General features: G+C 36.1%; 1 protein-coding gene across 1 annotated transcript in view; it reads right to left on the reverse strand.

Annotated features, from left to right (window-relative positions):
- The window catches only part of LOC123667962 (transcription factor 12), a 29,584-nt gene continuing 8,496 nt past the window's right edge, over positions 1-21,088 (reverse strand). Inside the window, exons 2-13 of the mRNA XM_045601790.1 lie at positions 20,857-21,028; positions 18,068-18,207; positions 17,193-17,366; positions 16,468-16,587; positions 14,130-14,198; positions 13,048-13,159; positions 12,263-12,346; positions 10,860-10,965; positions 8,602-8,718; positions 2,626-2,771; positions 1,412-1,521; positions 1-681 (exon numbers count right to left, since the gene is read on the reverse strand). Of these exons, the coding sequence (XP_045457746.1) occupies positions 631-681; positions 1,412-1,521; positions 2,626-2,771; positions 8,602-8,718; positions 10,860-10,965; positions 12,263-12,346; positions 13,048-13,159; positions 14,130-14,198; positions 16,468-16,587; positions 17,193-17,366; positions 18,068-18,207; positions 20,857-21,028 (1,401 nt within the window). The 3' untranslated portion in view covers positions 1-630. The remainder of the gene's footprint in view (positions 682-1,411; positions 1,522-2,625; positions 2,772-8,601; positions 8,719-10,859; positions 10,966-12,262; positions 12,347-13,047; positions 13,160-14,129; positions 14,199-16,467; positions 16,588-17,192; positions 17,367-18,067; positions 18,208-20,856; positions 21,029-21,088) is intronic.

The following is a 21,088-nucleotide window of genomic DNA, read 5'->3' on the forward strand; positions in this document are numbered from 1 at the left end:
TTAAAAATATCTTTTTTTTTTTAATTCATATATTTATTACTCTAGACCCTACCTAAGCTATTTTACACGTTATCTCGCTTGTCTTTGGGCGTGACGTCACGCCTACGTACGAGACGTACGCGACGCAGTCCATTGTCAAACTATAAGTATAATATACACACTTAATTACTATAGTTCATGTTTTTCTCACTACGCACTGCTCCTAAATCTTTGGGAATCCTCGAACACCACTTTCGAAAAAAAATATGCCTAGATAGCAGTTTAAAATTCCTAAGGCAAGGCTCACTGGGTAAAAAAAATACCACCCGCGTGTCGCTTGGTTTACAACAAAAATGGGGGGGGGGGGGGGGATCCGATATAAATAATCTCATTAACTCACTAATTTTTTAAAATTAAAATTTAATCGCCATACTTATGTCCAATTTAGCACCTGTCTATATTAAATAGAAACACTATGGACATACATATTTATAAACACAATAAATGCGACAACCTAGCGACACACTAGCGATAAACTAGCGACCACCGAGCCCTAGTGCCGGCTAGGGACGGGTGGTGGTACGGTGGTGCCTAGTGGTGGTAGGTGGTAGTGGCGGGGGTCTAGGGCAGCGCGCAGGCCCTCGAGCGTCGCTATTGCTGTGGAGGGCCGGAGGGGGGTTGCCCCGAAACTTGTCCCATGCCCTGCGGACAAAAAAATGTTTAATTTATTACTTACGTTGATAGTTATGAATACTTATTTACTAGGTGGTTGGTTTGAAGTACTTGTTTGGTCCAAGTTCCAAGATTGGGTGTAATATATACTTATTAAAAAAAAACTTTATTTATATCAGACCGTATGTACCAATTAAACAGAAATTAAGTCGCCTACAATAGGAACTGATGACTGTGTGTAATCAGACACAAACCAAGTTTAGTTTCTAAAACCTTTCGATAGATTCGTATGATTTATTTTTATGTTACCCACACATTAGGAAATTCTAAACAATTTTTAACCAACACGGTAAGTCGGAGATGCAGGTTCAATCCACGCTGGAACGGTCGATTTTTGATATGATATTTAAAAAAATCTTTCGATAGATGGCGTTGTCTAATGAAACTGCTTTACCTTGTTATATCAACTTACCTACATTATCTTATAAACCCTTATTTAAATAGCAATCAAGTGATTTGTAAAAATGCATTCCCTATTATAAAAATATACCGTTGACACACAAGGTTATATTTTAATAACATCCCGTGTACTTCCCCCGTCCCAGTTCCCGGTTGCATTAGGGTATTAGCAAGATATTACCTGCTGTACCAATCTCAATACAATATTTAATATATATTGTGTCATGTCGCACGTGATGGCAATACTGTGTATGTTTGTTTGTGTCGCTGTGTGTGTATGTGTGTGTGTCTGTGTACTCACAGGCATGGGCTGGTAGTGGTGCAGTGGCGCTGCTAGTAGCTTTGGAGCGTCTTCCGACTTTTCTTCCTCGCGTCTCTTCAAGCACGCCGCCTTTGGATTTAAGTTGCGCTCTGCAATCATTTCGACATACATACATTAAAATATTATTATTATAAATATAACACCAGTAATGTACACTATTAAAAATTTATACTGTTATTATTTTGACTGTTTCGGCCTGTAGCATTCCACTGCTGAGCTTCTTTCTTAATGTAAGAGATGGGTTATAAAATATACATTTATATATACTAGCGACCCGCCCCGGCTTCGCACGGGTGCAATGCTGATACTAAATATACTACAGAATGTCTTTATTTATAGTGAGAAGCTAGCTTATAGCATGGTTATTACCATAATAACAACAAGATTCAAATATGCGTCGTTAGATTACACGTTGTTACTGAAAGCGTTGAGGAAATAAAGGTTCACTGCTCGTTCCCCGTAGGTGATAGCGTGATAATTTGTAGCCTATATCTTGACCCGACTTCTTAATAATATTCGTGCCAAATTTGAAGTAAATCCATGCAGTACTTTTTGAGTTTATCCCGGACATCCATACAGATAAATAGACAAAAATTCTAAAAACCATATTTTTGGCTTTGGTATCGATTGTAGATCACACCCCAAGTATTCTTTTAAAAAAATATTCAATGTACAGTTTTGACTTTCCTACCATTTTATTATATGTATAGATAATAATGGAACATAATTCCAAAATATCTGAGACATCAATTTTAACCAATATTTAAAAATTATATACGTATAACATTTTAACATTTCTAATATAAAAATCCTGTTTCAGAGGACCAAGTTTTTTTTTATACGAATAGGTCGGCAAACAAGCGTCCGACTCATATGATGGCATGGAGCTACCGAAACCTATAAACGCCTGCAACACCAGAAGCATCGTATGCGTTTGCGACTCTACCCCCCCAATCCCCCCAGGAGCTCAACCTTACTCACCACAGGAGCACAGAATTGCTTGAAAGCAGAATTATTTATCTGTGATCCTCTGTAAGTTGGAGGTACTTCCCCAGTCGGGCTGCTCCAGATTTTAATCAGGATATCGGTGTACCCTACCTCAGTCACCAGCATAGCTTTAACCACCTCACCGACCACACACACTCGAGAGAGAAGTATTATTTGAATTACACAGCGATAAATTAATAACTGACCTCGAACTTGCTGTTCCAATGTCATGATCACCTCTACAGCCATGTTCAGGATGCCCAGTTTCGTTTGAGGCTTGTCGCTCTTGAGATGGGTCATACACATCCTACCGAGCTCCTTCAGTGCCTCGTTAATATCCCTTATCCTTATCCTGGAGACGTGGTTTGTGTTATAAAGAGGCGGCTTTATAAAGAGGTCGAGTGTATAAAATTATATTTTTTAATGTTTTTTTTTTTGTATATACTATGATACTTTATTTTCAGAATTAAAAAATTAGATTTGTATACTGTATATTAATTGTAGAAATTGTGAAAAGAATTCTAAAAACATGAAAATGTCAAACAGATATATTTTTTACATAAATAATTAATACAAATTTAAATATTATAGGTCATAGTATTAGAACGCCACTGAAATATTAATAACATTAACAATCACGTAATCACATTAAAACACATATGCTTAAAATTTGTATGCAGTTGACAAGCTTCCAGTTATACCTCCAATGAAGAAAACTGAGATGAGAATAAGGACTTGTATCATCGGTTGTCGTTAAATTTTATCCTGCAGATAAGTTACGAATTGACTTTAACAGCAGGAGGTAGAAAAGATCATTAGGACCTGTTACTTCTCAATTAATAAAATACAAGCTTTTGATATTTTTTTTCTAATGTTTACGCGAATGTCACTCATTATAATGTAACAATTTTTCGCGATTTATTAAGTTTTTTAAATGCCATATTTACATATATACATACATATTACATGCCATATTACATGGATACTTTACAGCAATGGTCATGGGAGGACTGAATCCTCCAAAAGTTGTTTCAATAAATTGGATTTTGATGTATCCCGTGACTAGTTCTATGAATATATCATATACAGTTATCTGTTAACCGTTATAGGTCAGATAGCTTTAACTGTAACTGTTGCAACAGGTCTACGATCTCGTAAAATATTGATTTATTTCGTGATTTTCCAATTTCACGTCGCATTGCTATCATTAGTTGGAGTGTATTATAACCACACTGCTGCATTATGGGTACGCGTATGTATTACATTATTGGATATTAGTAAATAAGCCGGCAAAAGTATTACTTGCCTCTACATATCCTGACATATGGACACCATGGCGATAAATTATTGAATTTTTTTTTAGAAGAATAAAAAGAGGTAATAGCTTATATATATAGCTTTGTATGGAAAAAATCATTGTGTTTCAAATTAACATCTCTTTCTCAAGATACTAGACGTCCTTTCCAGTTTTACTTGCATTGACATTTATAGATATTGTTCCGCTCCTATGTGACTTAGAGCGATATTTTATACCCTATGTTTATTCTGGACATAATAGTTTAACAGAAAAAGTCATATCAAAATCGATGCAGTATTTTTTATGATAAACGGTTACCATAACACCAGAAACACTGGAAGCCTCGCAAGCGAGAGACTCTATCCCAATCCTCCCAGGAGCTCTGGTCTCCTTACTCACCAACAGGAACACAACACTGCTTGAAAACAGTATTATTTAGCTGTGATCTTCTGTAAGATCGAGGTACTACCCCAGTTTGCTCCAGATTACCAAGATATTGCTGTGCCCAGCCCCAAGAACCCCTACTCAATCACAGAAAATTTAAAGGAGTACCTGCGTAGTTTCTTACCGATTTTTCTTTACTGAATTTACATTCCGAATCGGTGATAGCTTCACTTTTAACCATATATAAATTAATAAATTAAGTTAGATATAATTTAATTTAAAATCACAATTAAAATGCTTATGAAGCCTATTTGAGTAACTTTTGATTTTGGTAGGTAGATATAGCTACAAACGACATGCAAGCTAAACTAACCCCTAATTACCAGTAAAACCTACCTCTCTCTAGCGTTATTCGCTTGCCGCCTCTCTTTCTCCCGGATCGCCTTCGCTTGAGGGTCCATTTCGTCGTCACCTTCATCAGCCGACGAGCAACTATGCATGCAAATATCGCCCTAATTATATTTAAATTGAAGCGGCCAAATTGCTTACATAAAATATATAAAAATTAACTTGAAGAAGTTACAATATATTCAAAAAAAAATTTATATGATTTTTTTTAAAAGTGAATTCAAAAAAAGGAGGTTTTAGGTTCCACTGTATATTTTTATTTACTTGTTTGGAAACCAAAAAATGTATGAGTTGGATGTTGATTTTTTTTTTTTTATTTCAATAATTAATTATCTGTTTTATATGTACGAAAATATACTATACGTATACATAAAGCTTCTATTAAATATTATTATTATTATTATTATGTGATACAAAAAAGCAAAATTTTTTATAATCATATACAAATACATGATTACCTAAATACATAATATTAATAATATCGTCTGTATATTCAATAATAAATATAATTTCGTACCATTTGCGAAACAATTAACACAGGAACATTAACTTATTTATAAAAATAAATTAAAATAAACTTTACGTTTATGTATTTGAAGAAAACAAAAATGCGGCAAATTCCTAGACTAATATTTTTTTGTCGGAAAAGCAAAGGCATCAAGCCCATACGGCCTCGTCGGTTTTCGTAATTTTATTTAATAATAATAACTGCTTAATAAATGCGTATTCCTTTTTCAAAAAAATGTATAATGCTTTATATACAAACTCAATGGTGTAAACACAGATGTAGTTCAGTATAAATTTCGGTAAGTATTCCAAATTTAAATCACATTCTCCCCCTAGAGGATGAATGAAATTCAGTACAATTTTCTTTCCCTGTTTTCAACAGATTAAAAATGACTATTGTTATGTTCGCTTTAGTTTAGGCATAGAATGTCACTTTTTTGAGCAAGTGGTACGAAAATATAATTATATAAAAAAAGCTCTGTAAATAAACAAAAATCATTATAATGGTCTTACCTCGAACACGAAGGCAGCGTGAGAGAGAGACCGCCGACCTTCTAAATAACACTAATGAGTAAAGCAGCAAGCAAATATTTATCTATGTAATCTTTAGGGACCATAGATTACGTCACACTACTCGATCACGTCACAATAACGTAACTTCTCGGTAACGTCACACTACTCGATCACGTCACAGATAGTCAAACTTTGTGATCGACCCCCTGAAGTGACAAAATACAATATGCAAAATTAAAGCGTAAAAGTTACTGAAAAAAAGAGCTTTTTTATAATGCATATTGCTCTATACAAAATTAAAGCTTTTTTCCAATTTTGTGTCACAATTTGTCAACCCCCCATTCTCAATCCCTCCCTTTTCACAAGCCCTCTTTGTCTTACAATTTTACACTTAAACTCTTTACGTGTGACGTAATCAATGTGGTGCTACTCACACAACAATACAACCCAAGACAGCTTTGATGGTTAGCGGTTCTTATTATGATGTTTTGGTGGTGTTAAATAAAGCAGAAGATAAGTTACAAAGCTTTCGATATACATTTGTTAGTTACAACGTATTTTTTTAGAGAATGAATTTTAAGTATTGTCTATTAAAACAAACGATATATTGCCAGCTCTAAATCAAAATAGATAATATAAGTTAAAAAAATGTAATTACAGTTGACAACCACTAAAAAGTTTTATAAAGTACTATTAATAAATTTTTCATGAACTTATTAAAAATTCACTTCCACCTATCGCAGTCCACTGCTGGACATAGGCCTCCTCAAGTTCGCGCCAAAAATGTCGTGAACTCATGCATGTTGCCCATAGTCACGCTGGGCAGGCGGATTGCTAACCGTAGGGCTGGCTTTGTCGCAGTGAAGATTTACAAAAAATTAGACAAATGTTATTATGAACTTTTTTTTCAGTATTCACAACTTTGCAAATATGACACCCAGTTAGCTTGAGCTAAATATTAAAATATTACAGGTATTAGTGGATATATATAATATTCTTTCTCTAATGAAAACTTCTAAATTTATTTAACGCAATCTTATGTTATATACGAATCTTTTCAAGAAAAAAGTCTACGATTTTATACAGTAAATTTTTAAATTAGTTAATTTAGAATTTCTTGCCGATTCTTCTCAGCGAAATATACATTCGAAATCAACGGTAGCTTCACAAAACATATTTGTAGTATTATAACGATATCGACCGAGATGTTTGACGCGAACTCGGGATAGGCTATATGTTCAGCAGTCGACTGCGATAGGCTGGAGAGAAATTGATTTTGTGTCATACAATTACTTGTGTCATTAATACTAATTCAAAGTAAAACCTTTATCAAACACATCGAAAGATATAATATTATCTTTTATTTAATTTTAATTAAGCATCTGCTGTATATATTAAAACTTGATTTTGCTTATTTAAATTTGACATATCGTCATAGGCTATATAAGAACATGCCACAACAGGAGCGGAACAGTTACCAAAAACATCAGCAATTCCCTAAAGTCAACACAAGAATAACCCATCTAAGACATGTCCGAAAAAAAATATAAAAACTTTTTATATATAGGAATTTAAATTTCAAACGATAGACAAAACACAATACACCCATATTCGTAGTCAGTTTAAAAAAAGAAACAAATCGACACCTTACCTTAGTCTATAAAAGCACACAAATTTAAGCATTATCACAACAAACATAACAATGAAAATGGCGTTTGACATTTTAATACTATGACCCTGTTAGATGTGAAGCTCTGAAATAAACGTTGTTAATATTTGCGTTATAGACTTATAATTAGTGTGTCTTGTGTGTTTTTGTTGTAGTAGTGTAATGAAACATGTGCATGTTTTTTTACCCATCTGTGTGTAAGTAATATTTTACGTCCAAAATATTTTTTCGTTTCACGAGTAAAACGATTAAAATAATGTTTTTATAATATTTGTTTATAGATATACATGTGACATTTATTATATACGTATGATTGTGTACTGTTTTACAACTAGTAAGTGTATGTGTGTAACTTTTATGTGTATTAAACATGTAAAGTGTGTACGTATTTATATTACTTTGAGCTGCAAGTGCATTGTTTTAAGAAGCTAGTGTTCACATTTTACGCCTCGAACTTACACATGTGTGTAAGTCACATGTAACGCGTGTATGTGTCGAGGCGTGTGTCAGTGGGCATGTGTGAGTGACATGTAACGCGTGTATGTTTTAAGGCGTGTGTCAGTGGGCATGTGTGAGTCACATGTAACACGTGTATGTGTCGAGGCGTGTGTCAGTGGGCATTTGTGAGTCACATGTAACGCGTGTATGTGTCGGGGCGTGTGTGAGTGACATATAACGCGTGTATGTATCGGGGCGTGTTTCAGTGGGCGTGTGTGAGTGACATGTAACGCGTGTATGTGTCGAGGTGTGTGTCAGTGGGCATGTGTAAGTCACATGTAACGCGTGTATGTGTCGAGGCGTGTGTCAGTGGGCATGTGTGAGTCATATGTAACGCGTGTATGTGTCGGGGCGTGTGTGAGTCACGTGTAACGCGTGTATGTGTCGGGGCGTGTGTGAGTGACATATAACGCGTGTATGTATCGGGGCGTGTTTCAGTGGGCGTGTGTGAGTGACATGTAACGCGTGTATGTGTCGAGGTGTGTGTCAGTGGGCATGTGTAAGTCACATGTAACGCGTGTATGTGTCGAGGCGTGTGTCAGTGGGCATGTGTGAGTCATATGTAACGCGTGTATGTGTCGGGGCGTGTGTGAGTCACGTGTAACGCGTGTATGTGTCGGGGCGTGTGTGAGTGACATATAACGCGTGTATGTATCGGGGCGTGTTTCAGTGGGCGTGTGTGAGTGACATGTAACGCGTGTATGTGTCGAGGTGTGTGTCAGTGGGCATGTGTAAGTCACATGTAACGCGTGTATGTGTCGAGGCGTGTGTCAGTGGGCATGTGTGAGTCATATGTAACGCGTGTATGTGTCGGGGCGTGTGTGAGTCACGTGTAACGCGTGTATGTGTCAAGGCGTGTGTCAGTAGGCATGTGTGAGTCACATATAACGCGTGTATGTGTCGGACCTCTCGCGCACGTTGTTGGCCTGCCGGCGCTCTCTCTCGCGCGCCGCCTTCGCGTCGGGATCCAGTTCGTCCTCGTCGGCCGACGAACAGCTGTTTCGAACGGATATTAGAAAAAGACTTTGCCGGTTCTTTCACGCATTATCGAGTAGTAATGGTACGGGTTAGTCGTTAATGAATGGACACTTTTAGGTGTAGGGATGTATACATTATTTTTAATTAGTTAAAAACGTTTAGGATACATCGCCACCGTTGACGGTGACGCCGCGTTGGCGCAACGGTCACAGCCATGGATTTTACCTGTTGCGAGCTCGATCCCCGCACATGACAAACATTTGTATTTGCCATACAGGTGTTTGCCGTGGTCTGGGTGTTAGTGCAGTTCTTCTGGGTCTCCCCACCGTGCCTCGGAGAGCACATTAAGCCGTCGGTCCCGGTTGTTATCATGTACACCTCATAACGATCTTTACTCATAGTAGGGAATATATCCGCCAATCCGCATTGGAGCAGCGTGGTGAATTAAGCTCCGATCCTTCTTCCAACATGGGGAAACAGGCCTATGCCCAGTAGTGGGATATTACAGGCTGAAGCGAGCGCGAGGGTACATCGTTTGAGGGTCTTTAGAGATGTTTGTAAATAGCGTCACACGTTTTATTTTGATTTTACAGATCAAGTCGCAGTCGAGAGACTGTGAAACCAAGTAAAACGAGTGACGCTACCAACTGTTTTTTTTTAGGCTACTAGTGTGACAAACAAGAAGTGAAAAGTCGTGAATTCGATTCCAGTCTACGGTAAATATTTTTATAATGTAATGTATATAACATTAAGAGTAGGGTTAGTGATTACTTAAATTATGTAATATGTGAGAACAATTCGAATGAAAAAAATAAAGATGGGTAAAGAAGGGTAAAAGTGACGACGCAGGGTAACAACAATACATAGTAATTACCATTGACTATGAGTGTTCAGAGCGGGAGTTTGGAGAAGATTAAAGGAGTATGGGGAAATACCGCTAGTGTAATATATCAGAGTTCGTAACTTTATAATAATTGTATTTAACAAAAAAACTGACTTCAATTTAAATCAATAAGTATAATAAACTACACAGTATTAGAGGCAACTAGACGCCGCGTTGGCGTAACGGTCACAGCACTGGTTTGTGGCTGTTGCGCTGGCATTTTCGGGTTCGATCCCCGCACATGACAAACATTTGTATTGGCCATACAGATGTTTGCCGTGGTCTGGGTGTTTGTGCAGTTCTTGTGGGTCTCCCCACCGTACCCATGTCGGTCCCGGTTGTTATCATGTACACTTGATAGCTATCAAAATCAAAAACAACTTTATTCAAATAGGCTCCAAGAGCACTTTCGAATCGTCATTTTACAAATTCAAACTTTAAAAGTGCTTATTATTTTTGTAAAAGTAAAGCTACCACCGATTCGGAATGTAGATTCTGCAGAGAAGAATCGGCAAGAAACTCCGCAGTTACTCTTTTGAAAATAAAATATAAACTGTGTTTTAGTACAAAATTAGAAACATGTTGCATAAAATACAGCGTCACTAAGTCCACACATCTCTATCAACTATGTAATCCTGCACCGAGTAATAAGCTTTATCTATTATTATTTTTTTAATAAAAACTTTAAATTTATCTTGAGACAATTCCAAAATTGTTTGGGGGGTTTTATTATACCTCATCATCGTTACTCATAGTAGGGAATATATCCGCCAACAGGCATTGTGGCGGATTAAGCTCTGATCGTTCTCCTACATGGAGAAAGAGGCCTATGCCCAGCAGTGGGATACTACAGGCTGAAGCGAAGCGAGAGATAATTCAAAAACTACCCGTCAGATCTCGCTCAAGTTTAAATTGGACCATACGAAAAGCATCAGCTTTCGAATACAAAAAGAATCATCAAAATCAGTGTAAACGTCCTCCTTTTTTTGAATTCGATAAAAACGACATTGATTTTTTTATAAGATGACTCATATTTATTTTATTTAAAAAATAATCAAAAGTAATGTTTGCGTTGTGATTATTTTTATGTACTAATAGCAAATACATTATAACCCAGTTTTATATATAAAAAAAACGATTCGTTTTGCTAACGAACCGTTTACAAACGATTTGTACCAGATATAAGGCATCCAGACTTATCATTAGCCTTAATCGAAATCCGTTTCGTATGTTTCAGGAGTATAAAATGTTACGAATTCCGTCAATCAGACAGACGACGTGTGTGTCTGTGTGTAGTACTCACTATCGACGCGATCTCTTGTTCCCGGGCCCCTTGCCGAGTGCGTCCGCGGACCCGGAGGACGAAGGCTTCGAATCTAAGCCGGAGTCGGGCGGTTCTTTACGTTTCTCTGAAAACGAAAACATGTATTTTATTTATATTATCGTACATCGAAATAGTTTTGTAAGGAAACAAGTATAATTGCTTAAAACTACATTCTTAAGTTAATGCACTAAATAAATAACTATCAACTAGCGCATCAGAAAGCAGTGTCTTTAGAGAATTGCACAAACGGGTCAGTCAAGTAAATATATAAAATAAGTAAATAAATACCTACACAATACACACACGGTCATCTGTTCCTAAAGTAAGCAACTTAATGCTTGTGTCATAGGTAACAGCCGACTGGTATAGCAGACTTATAAATAATACCTAAATAAATATATAAATAAACTTAGTTGACCCCGCAAACGTTGTTTTGCCATATATCTTATTAACCACTTTAACCCCCCCCCCCCTACAACTTAGGGGTATGAAAAATAGATGTTGTTCGATTCTCAGACCTACCCGATATGCACACAAAATTTCATGAGAATCGGTCTAGCCGTTTCGATTGCCCTTTACATCATTCGATTTCAATGAATATCTTAGGGGATATCGCAGTTTTAAAATAACATCACTTCGATCATCACTTCAGCCTATCGCAGTCTACTGCTGGACATAGGCCTCCACAAGTTCGCGCCAAAAATGTCGTGAACTCATGTGTTTTGCCCATAGTCACCACGCTGGGCAGGCGGGTTGGTGACCGCAGGGCTGCCTTTGTAGCTCCGAAGACGCTGCTGCCCGTCTTCGGCCTGTGTATTTCAAAGCCAGCAGTTGGATGGTTATCCCGCCATCGGTCGGCTTTTTAAGTTCCAAGGTAGTAGTGGAACTGTGTTATCCCTTAGTTAGTTTAAAATAACACCGCAGCATAATAATGATCAAGTATGCCCGTCTATACATACAAATAAAACTGAAGTGTCTGTCTGTGATTTCAAAATTAATTTCATTTCAGTATGGTTGAACCGATTTTTATAAGACTTTCACCAGACGAAGGTTATGGAGCAACGTATAGGCTACTTATCATCCAGAAATTTCCACCAAATTAAGATTGACGAGAGAATTAGAACTACTTCCTTTAAGTTTGAATTGGATAGTCCATTAACTAAGAAAGGCTATAGGCTATTTTACTCCTCAAATTAACGCGGGTGGAACCGCAGGGCACAGCCAAACGTGAACGAAAGAACGAAAGTAGACGAAAACGTGAGGTAAAAACGAACACGTCGGGTAAAAACGAACAAGTCGGGTAAAAATGGCACACAATGGTTAACATTGACAAATAATTAATCAATCTCTATAGTTTTAATTTAAAACATATTTCGTCTTACTCGTATTAGGCAATAGGTGTCTCTCCATCTTGACAGGCGGTTCGTGTAGATGAGGCAGCGTACCCGGCGCGCTCACCCGGCTCACTGGAGGGTTAGCGATTATCATTGAAGGGGTGGAAAATACGTTGATTTTAAATGATGGTATAGACAAAATACTCTATGGATTTATGAGTATACTGTTTTAGTGAAGAAGGGACTATATGGCAAATAAAGAATTATACACTAATATTCGGTTGGCTAAATACTTAACCAATGTAATTTTTATTGCTTCGTTAAGTTCATTTTTATTGAAGTTAGCTTTTTAGGCTGAAAAATTTGTCTTAGAAGTGGACAAAGATATAACATTCAATTAAAGAGACTAAGAGCAATATCTTTTAAATTAGCTAAACGATTGTGTTCGAAATAATTATCAATCGGGTTCGCGGAGATACAGCACACATACACACAAATAAGGGTAATTTCCATTATAAGGATTGTTTTTCTGCACATAAAAGAAAATTGTGTGTCAGTTAATTCTTAACGAAAACCGTTCTGGTGTAGTGGTGCGTGTAAGCGCCTAAGCACCGGTAGTGGGTTCGATTCCCGCTCGTTATATTCGAAAATATATGTTCGAGTTTGGGTAAAACACGATAAGCTGTTGATCCCGGTTTCTATTATAGACACATGATAGCGATAGCTACTTATAGTAGGCAATATTTTCGCCAACCCAAGTAGGGTTACTTCCACATGGAGCAAAAAGCCTATGCCCAGTAGTGGGGTGTTGCAGGCTGAATTAAATGTCTCACCTGGCGGCGGCTGGTGAGGATGGTGTACATCCTGGGGATAAAGTTCTGGTGCTTCCGCGTGGTTACGAAGTACATTAATCGCGTCATCTAGTCTCTCTTCCATCCTTGCTCCCTGTAATGTATCACTCGGTACCTATAGGCAATGATTACTAGAAATTATAAATCATTATTTATATATTTTTTTGATTTATTAAATAAGAAGAGTTTCTATTTGTTCGAGCGCGTCTATATCATGATTGACTGGATCAATTTTGAAAATTCCTTGACATTGAAAATTAACCTTTGATTCGTCCACTTGACTATTAAATATACTGTTATGAAAATTACGTATATATTTCAACTACAATTGTTTTTTTTTCCATAAATAAAACGTAAATTTACTAAAATGAAGAATGTAGATACAAATCTTATCCAGATAAAGAACTCTGAAAAACACTATCATATTTCACAAAAATGATTAAGTCAAAAGTTTTACATTATCATAAAGGGATTTCAAGCAAAGTTTAATACGCAAAATAAAATATAAAAGCATAGAACCATGCCACACTGTATGTAATTAGTATCAGCTAAAATGTTCTTCTTATATTCCATAAAATACTTAATTACATTCAACATTTCTTAGCCAATACTTATACGTAATGTTTATAATTGAAATCATACATGCCTTTATTTTTTACAATATATACTGTCACAGTTCGACTATACATATATATTTTAGTTAATAATACTTAAAATGGTATACCAACATGCGATAACGGCTTCATTAAGTTAAATCTAAAATAAATTTAAAAAATAGTGATGAAAATATAGATATATTTACTAAATCAAGTTAAATTACACCTTGTCTTATAGATTCATCACTCATTAAATTTCATCAAACTTGTTGACTTTATTGTACTTTGTACGGTACTATATGTTTATTCGGTACAAGTACAGGGTACAAGTAGTACTTTATTTCGTTGTAAATATATATAGGAATAAATGTCAAACGCTGATAAAACCTTTGGGGTAACGTTGTTCAAGATAGGGTAACTTCAATCCTTATACTAAAGCCATCACCGCACGTTTAAAGCACTACTTACCCCAACGTCGGAGTGCTCCCGAAGGAAGACCATCGCCTCGTCGAGCTGCCTCTGCTCGGCCGGCGCGCCCTGGCCATCGTTATCGTTCAGAGAACGGGAGCTACCCAGCCGGTTATATGGCGGTATGGTATAGGGTAAATTTGATATTATACCACGGGTTATGACGGTTTTGTTTACTATTTTACACTATTTTTATTCATCCTTAAGAATATTGTACACTTCCTATCCGTTACTACTATATCGTGTCCTGTGCGCAAAGGTTATCTGGAAGAAATCACTCTTCAGCGATAAGATTGCCTTTGTACATCTTTTTTTTAGCTACTACTGATTGTTTTTATTTTGGTGTACAATAAAGAATATATTATTATTATTTTAAGAGGGTATCACTGATAATCAGTTTTGGGTTATCAAACCTAATTTTAAGCTGATAAACCTTTTGGGGCACAACACACAATTGCAGACATTATAAACATTTTTTTTATTATTTATTTTATATTGGATTGTTTTTTTTTTTTTGTTTTGTTTACTTTTTTTATGAACTGTACCTATTCATCTTGTTTTATTTTATAATTATTTTTTTTGTGTATTAATATTTTTGACATTAAGTCTGCAGTGTTTGTGATGTCCTTAATAAATACATTTTTCTTTCTTTATTTATTTAAACCACGGTTTTTAACCTCGGTTTTATTCACTATTTCATTGCTTGCTTGTTGCTTTTGTTTACTATTTGACAGGTAGTGTCATTTTTTTTACTATTTTATAGGTAAATAACATTATTGTTTACTATATGTTCAGGTAAAATTGGTCGGAAATTGAATTGTGAAATTTGGAAAGGTAGTATCAATATTGTATCATTGGTAACGTTAATAATTCTTAAATAGTTTCTTCTCCCTTGCAGAAATTTCTTATTGTGGACTTTTAACATTAAACTAGTAAAATTGGGAAATGGTTATTGACGGTGGTAGTCATTCAATTTCGGACTTATATTATAAAAGATATTTTTTGTTATAAAATTAAGGTGCCTACCTTCCTTTTTCGTTTGGGGTGGTTTAGAAAACAACAATCTTTAAGTTTTTTACCGACTTATTTATCTGTGAGTATATTTTAAGAGATCATTTAAAAGAGGTATGAATGCAATTTTATTGATTGGTATAAAGTTTAGAGTAAAGTTCTAGATCTATTAACTAACTACAAAAAAACTCTAAATCTATTATTTAATACGAAATAAAAACCTACAAAGGCTAATAGCTCCACGCTCGCTGACATTAGAAACAAATAGAAAACACACAAAACAAAAAAAAAAAAACAAAAGAGCTAAGTATGACTTAATAGCTAAAGCTCGATTTGTATACTAAAAAATGTGTGCCGAATCCGACACTCGTCTAGAGTTTTCTCCTTAAAAAACGATTACCATGAAATTAAAATATATATATCTATCTCTTTCTCAGAAGAGAAGTTGCGCGATAAAACGTCACTCTCAGAGCAGATCTCAGCGTCACTGCTCAACGTTGCCGTTTCACACGGATCACTTCCAATATTTTTTTCATACTACGAGCCTTAAATCGTTTCTCAGAGAGTAAACTCCAAAATTCGGACAACGATTTGTGTTTCTTACACAAATCGGGCTTAAAATTCTAATAAAATCACACTTAACTCTTATTCAAACAACAAAAATATCAAAAGCTATAATATCTAGTCTAGAAAATCGTTTAACACTTTACAGTGTTGTGGTATTTTGTAGACTTGCTTTTTTTTACAAATAATAAATAATAATATAAAACACGTTAGTAACATCCATGCGTGGATCATGCCAATACTTAATAAAAAAATATTCTCTATTGTGATACTCTTACGCTTTTTTTATATTAGATTAAAGCTAGTTTTTTTTTTTTTTTTTTTTTTTAATTCTATTACTCTTAATTTCCTACTATTTTTTTTTTTTCGTAATATCTCACTCAAAGGAGATTCTCAATTAGGCTTTCTTTGTAGATATCATACGATTTTTTTCACGTTAAATCATTTAAATTAAATACTAATTCATTTTAATAACTTACTTGGTAACTTTTTATTTCATATAAAAATATATATAATTTTTTTTTTGTCAGACAAAATTACGGATCATGTTATAAAAATAAAAATTCATTGCCTTTTTTATTTTCAGATTAATTAAAAATAGTCTAAAAAGTACACACGTACAGTAGCTACGTAAGCACAAAGAAATTAAACCCAATCGAGAACCTCCAACTTTCCGAACCATTAAAATTGATGATGATGATGGGTAATAGTGTTCAATATTGGGGTAACGTTGGTTAAACAAGGGTAAAATTTTACCACTTACCATCACCGGTGGGAACACTACGTGTTGATGACCGTTGGGTAATACCGCTCCTGGTATCGGCGCGTGGGGAGTTGATGCTGTGGGGGGTGACGACACGCCCGTTGATACCCAGTTCGCTTGCTGAAATTTTGCGATAATATTGGTTAAACAGTGTCTTTCGTTCCTAGAAAAAATTCATATTAATATATCAAACAAAAAAATTCCAAAAATATAAGTTTTAAGGTAAAAAACTAAAAAGTGAGAGAAAAGAAATGGTAAAAGAGGCTGTTGAAATATCTTTTTTAATCTGTAACGACATTATTAAGAATTTAAGAATAATCGTTTTTTTTTTGTAATGGATAAACAAAAACACTACCGGACCAATTTTAAAAACTATTTCACCAGTAGAATGTTATGGTATCACATATCACGGACGAGCCGAAATCATTTAATCCACGCGGGCGAGAAGATAGACGTAGCCCCCTGGATATTAGGTATGTATGTGATATGTACTTACTAACATTATTGAACTAAAACTTCTTTACGGACGCTTGAGTTGGAGAGTAAGCTGGTGAATGCGTGAATAGATCGTTACAAAAAGTGTGATCGGGCGGGGCGAACGGAAGTTAAGAGGGAGATATAAATTAGATGGAGCTAATGAAGTTTTATTTCAGTAGTGTAGTCTAAAGGACACTCGTTTTTTTTTACTACAGCAGTAGTACAATTCTAGTTAAATCTCAACCCACCTGTCCATTATGATGTGCGTGGTGGGCGTGGTGCGGCGAGTGCTTGAGGGGAGGGTAGAGTCGCGCGTGCAGTGGTGGTGGGGAGTGTACGGGAGTGGAGGGGGACGATCCATATGAAGAGAGGCTGCCTGCCTCACCCCCTGCACCCGGTGTGCTAGCCGCCCCCGCGTACATCTACGTCATTGAAAAAAAAAATATTTCTGTAACGTTCGCCTTTTTTTATGCGACCAGGTCGGCAAACAATCGTACAGTCTGCCTGATGGTAAGCGGTTACCGTAGACGCTTGCTGGAAGCAATACAAGCGCGTCGTCGACCCTACCCAGAAGCTTTGGCCACCTTACTCACTACGGAAACAAAACACTTGAGAGCTGGATTATTTAGCTGTGATCTTCTGTAAAGTTGAGGAAAAAGCGGGATAACCACCTCACCTCTGATAGAAAAAGAGATGAACGTAATCAGCTTTCCTACTCGAGACTAAGAGTAAATGGTAAGTGAAAAAAAGATGCCGAAGATTTAAATCTCCTTTTCTTCACCATGGAGCTCCAGATAGAGACAGATGACAAACTAAATTATGTAAATGTCAGCAAATGTTATCCTGGATTCGAATCCCAAATTTAATCATTATTGTAATTAATTTTTAAAAGAAATCGAATATGAGTTGTTAACTATAGTCCTTTGCCACCTTTGACCATGCACAAAAAAAAATTATACGTCAAAACGTATGTAATGTCACATTTGAGTGGGGTGAAGAAACCGGATACCAATATCCAAGCGTCCTCCCCAACATTTGCAGTTTTTCTCCCTTTCGTTTGAATTTTTCATTCTAATCTTACAGATATCTTCATTTAAGTTTCAGATGAAGGCATAAAACTTACAGGCTGCATCGGTGGCTTGGCTACGATCATAGGGTCGCTGGGCGAGTGTACGGGTGCGGCCGCCCTGAAGGACGACATGGGCGGCAGGGGCAGTTCCGCGCCGCCCGTGGAACTCGTGTCCGCAGGGGCGCCTGCTATCCCTGAAAATCGTTGCAGATTTGTTTCTATTAAAAACACGAATCAAGTTATATCGTCTAAATTGTTATTAGGGTTTTTTATAAAAAGAATCTAAGATATTTGAAGCAGGTTTGCAAGTATGAAAACATGTCTTGGGGTATACTTTTGGCTTACTTTTTTTTTTCTTATTTCTAGACGTAATTTTGGTTTGCAATTTGGTCCAAAATTACACCAAGTTAATTAAACAAGATGACATAATTTACTATTTCTTTAGTTACTTCAAATGTAACGTTTCAGACAAAATTCTTCATTAAAAAAATATTCTTCAAAAAGAAAGAAAGAACGAACATTTTATATGTTGCGTTTTTTAAAAAATAACTATTGATAATGTTCGTGGGGAGAAAATACATATAATTCGGGCGATGAACAACCAAGCGCTCTCAATTCTCATGTGTATTTAGTACGGGTGAAATCTGAATTCGAGCTGAGGTAGTGTAGCTCCTTAATAAATAAACCATAGTTAACAAGAAGCTACCAACGATTCAGAGTATAGATTCCGCTGAGAAGAACCAGCAAGATATTAAGTAAAATGAGTGCTCGTGAACAAAGGACCAAACAGCTTTATGGAAGAGACATTACAGTCTCGATTTCAGCGCAGCAATGAGTAATTAGCTACTTATATAGGTTTATAGTAAACGGGCTGTGTAAATAAACGGAATTCTATATTAGCGAGATAATTCGCGGAATAAGCTGTAATCAATCTGTGTTGAGGAAAAATGATGTGCATACATTTGACTAATACGAATATCGTTTATATTAGAATTTAACTAGAATTGCACCGCGTTGGCGCAACGGTCACAGCACTGGTTTGTGGCTGTTGCGCTGACGGTTGAGGGTTCGATCCCCGCACATGACAAACATTTGTTTTGGCCATACAGATGTTTCCCATGATCTGGATGTTTGTGCAGTCCTGGTGGGACACTAAACCGTGCCTCGGAGAGTACGTTAAGCCATCGGTCCCGGTTGTTATCATGTACACCTGATAGCGATCCTTACACATAGTAGGGAATATATCCGCCAACCCACATTGGACCAGCGTGATGGATTAAGCTCTGAAACTTCTCTTACATGGGGAAAGAGGCCTATGCCCAGTAGTGGGATACTACAGGCTGAAGCGTGCAAGTTACAATCGCTTCAAGTAAGGTCCTTCCAAAATTTATCAACGTTTGTATGTAATTTCATACTTGGATTGAGTTTTTAATATATTAACATACATATTTTACTTATTAACATTGGATAATCGTGTTTGTTCTCGAACAAAGAAAACCACTACAATTTATATCGAGAAGATATAATTCAAAAACTATTCGACAAATCTCGCTCAAATACTTGAAATCTTTTTTAAGTCTTGCTGATAAAACTTATCGGACACGTATATAAACTGTATCGCCAAGAAACAGTTACCTATTAAGATATTAAGATTGGTATCTAATTTGATATTTTAATAAATGACCTGTTACTTATATTTTATCGTTCATTTATTTTAAATTTGATATAAGAAAAAATTATAATCAATTTACGTCATATTTGCAGGTGTAATTTATTAATCACTAGCTGCCCAGACAGACTTCGTTCTGTCAAAAGTGAATAGTAAAAATTAATTTTTAAAATATTAAATAAAAATTTAATTTTACCTCCGTCCGAGCAGTTTTCGTAAAAAGGGACCACAAAGTTTTTGTTTCACGTCATTAATATATAGATTACTAGCTGACCCCGCAAACGTTTCTTTGCCATGTATGTTATTAACCCGCTTAATCCCCCCCCCCCTTATAACTTAGGGGTATGAAAAAATAGATGTTGGCCGATTCTCAGACCTACCCGATATGCCCACAAAATTTTATTAAAATCGGTCGAGCCGTTTCGGGGGAGTTCAATGTTTAACACCATGACACGAGAATTTTATATATTAAATTATATATTATTGACCTATAACCGAGATAAAATATGGTAAAAACTAGTTCAGAAAGACTTCGGCTCGAGTAGATTGTTAATAATGTATCGAGTGTCCCACATCAGACAAACACTTATATGGCGTATACAAACAATAGTCATGTGCGGGGATCGAACCCACGACCGCTTTCTTATATACATCAAATTATGTTATATGAAGCTGCTTTTGAAGACTTCTTGAATAAACTTATTTAAAAAAAAAAAAAAAACAAAAAAAAAATATTCAAATATCTCTAATCAACACACACGGTCTGTTCCTAAGGTGGCTTAATGCCTTCGCTATAGGTAACAGTCGGCTGATTTGATACATATTTTATCTAGATATAAATAAAAATGAATGTTGCTAAGCGCACAACTAGAGAATGGCTCGACCGATTCGGCAATTTTTTTTTTTTGTGTGTTCCTTAAGGCTCACGGAAGGTTTTAATACTAAAAAAAAATAGAAAAAAAATAATTTTTGGTATTAACTTTTGACAGAATGAAGTCTGTCCGGGCAGCTAGTATACATATATTGATAAATACATATACTCCGTAATTGGAGCTGGAATCGAAACCCAAAATCCATCTGACCAGAAACTGTTAGATAGATGCAAATTGGCCCAGCGGGATAGTCAAAGTGAGACATTTTTCTATATAAATGGTACCACAGAGATGATACGTACCCGGCGACGTGGCATATGGATCGTGGTGGTAGGGGGGCGGTGGGGGAGGCTGGTAGTACCCGGCTGCCCACTCGCCCCCGTAGTAGGGCTCTTGATATCCAGCACTGTTGCCCGCCCCCTTGGGCGACGCGTACCGACTCGGGGAATCGTGTCCGAATTCATCGCTGCCATACTGAAAATAAATAAAAAATAAAATTTTATTTTAATGTTCATTGAGATTTATTAGAGAAAA

The sequence above is a fragment of the Melitaea cinxia genome, chromosome 29, assembly GCF_905220565.1.
Source record: "Melitaea cinxia chromosome 29, ilMelCinx1.1, whole genome shotgun sequence".
NCBI lineage: Eukaryota > Metazoa > Arthropoda > Insecta > Lepidoptera > Nymphalidae > Melitaea > Melitaea cinxia.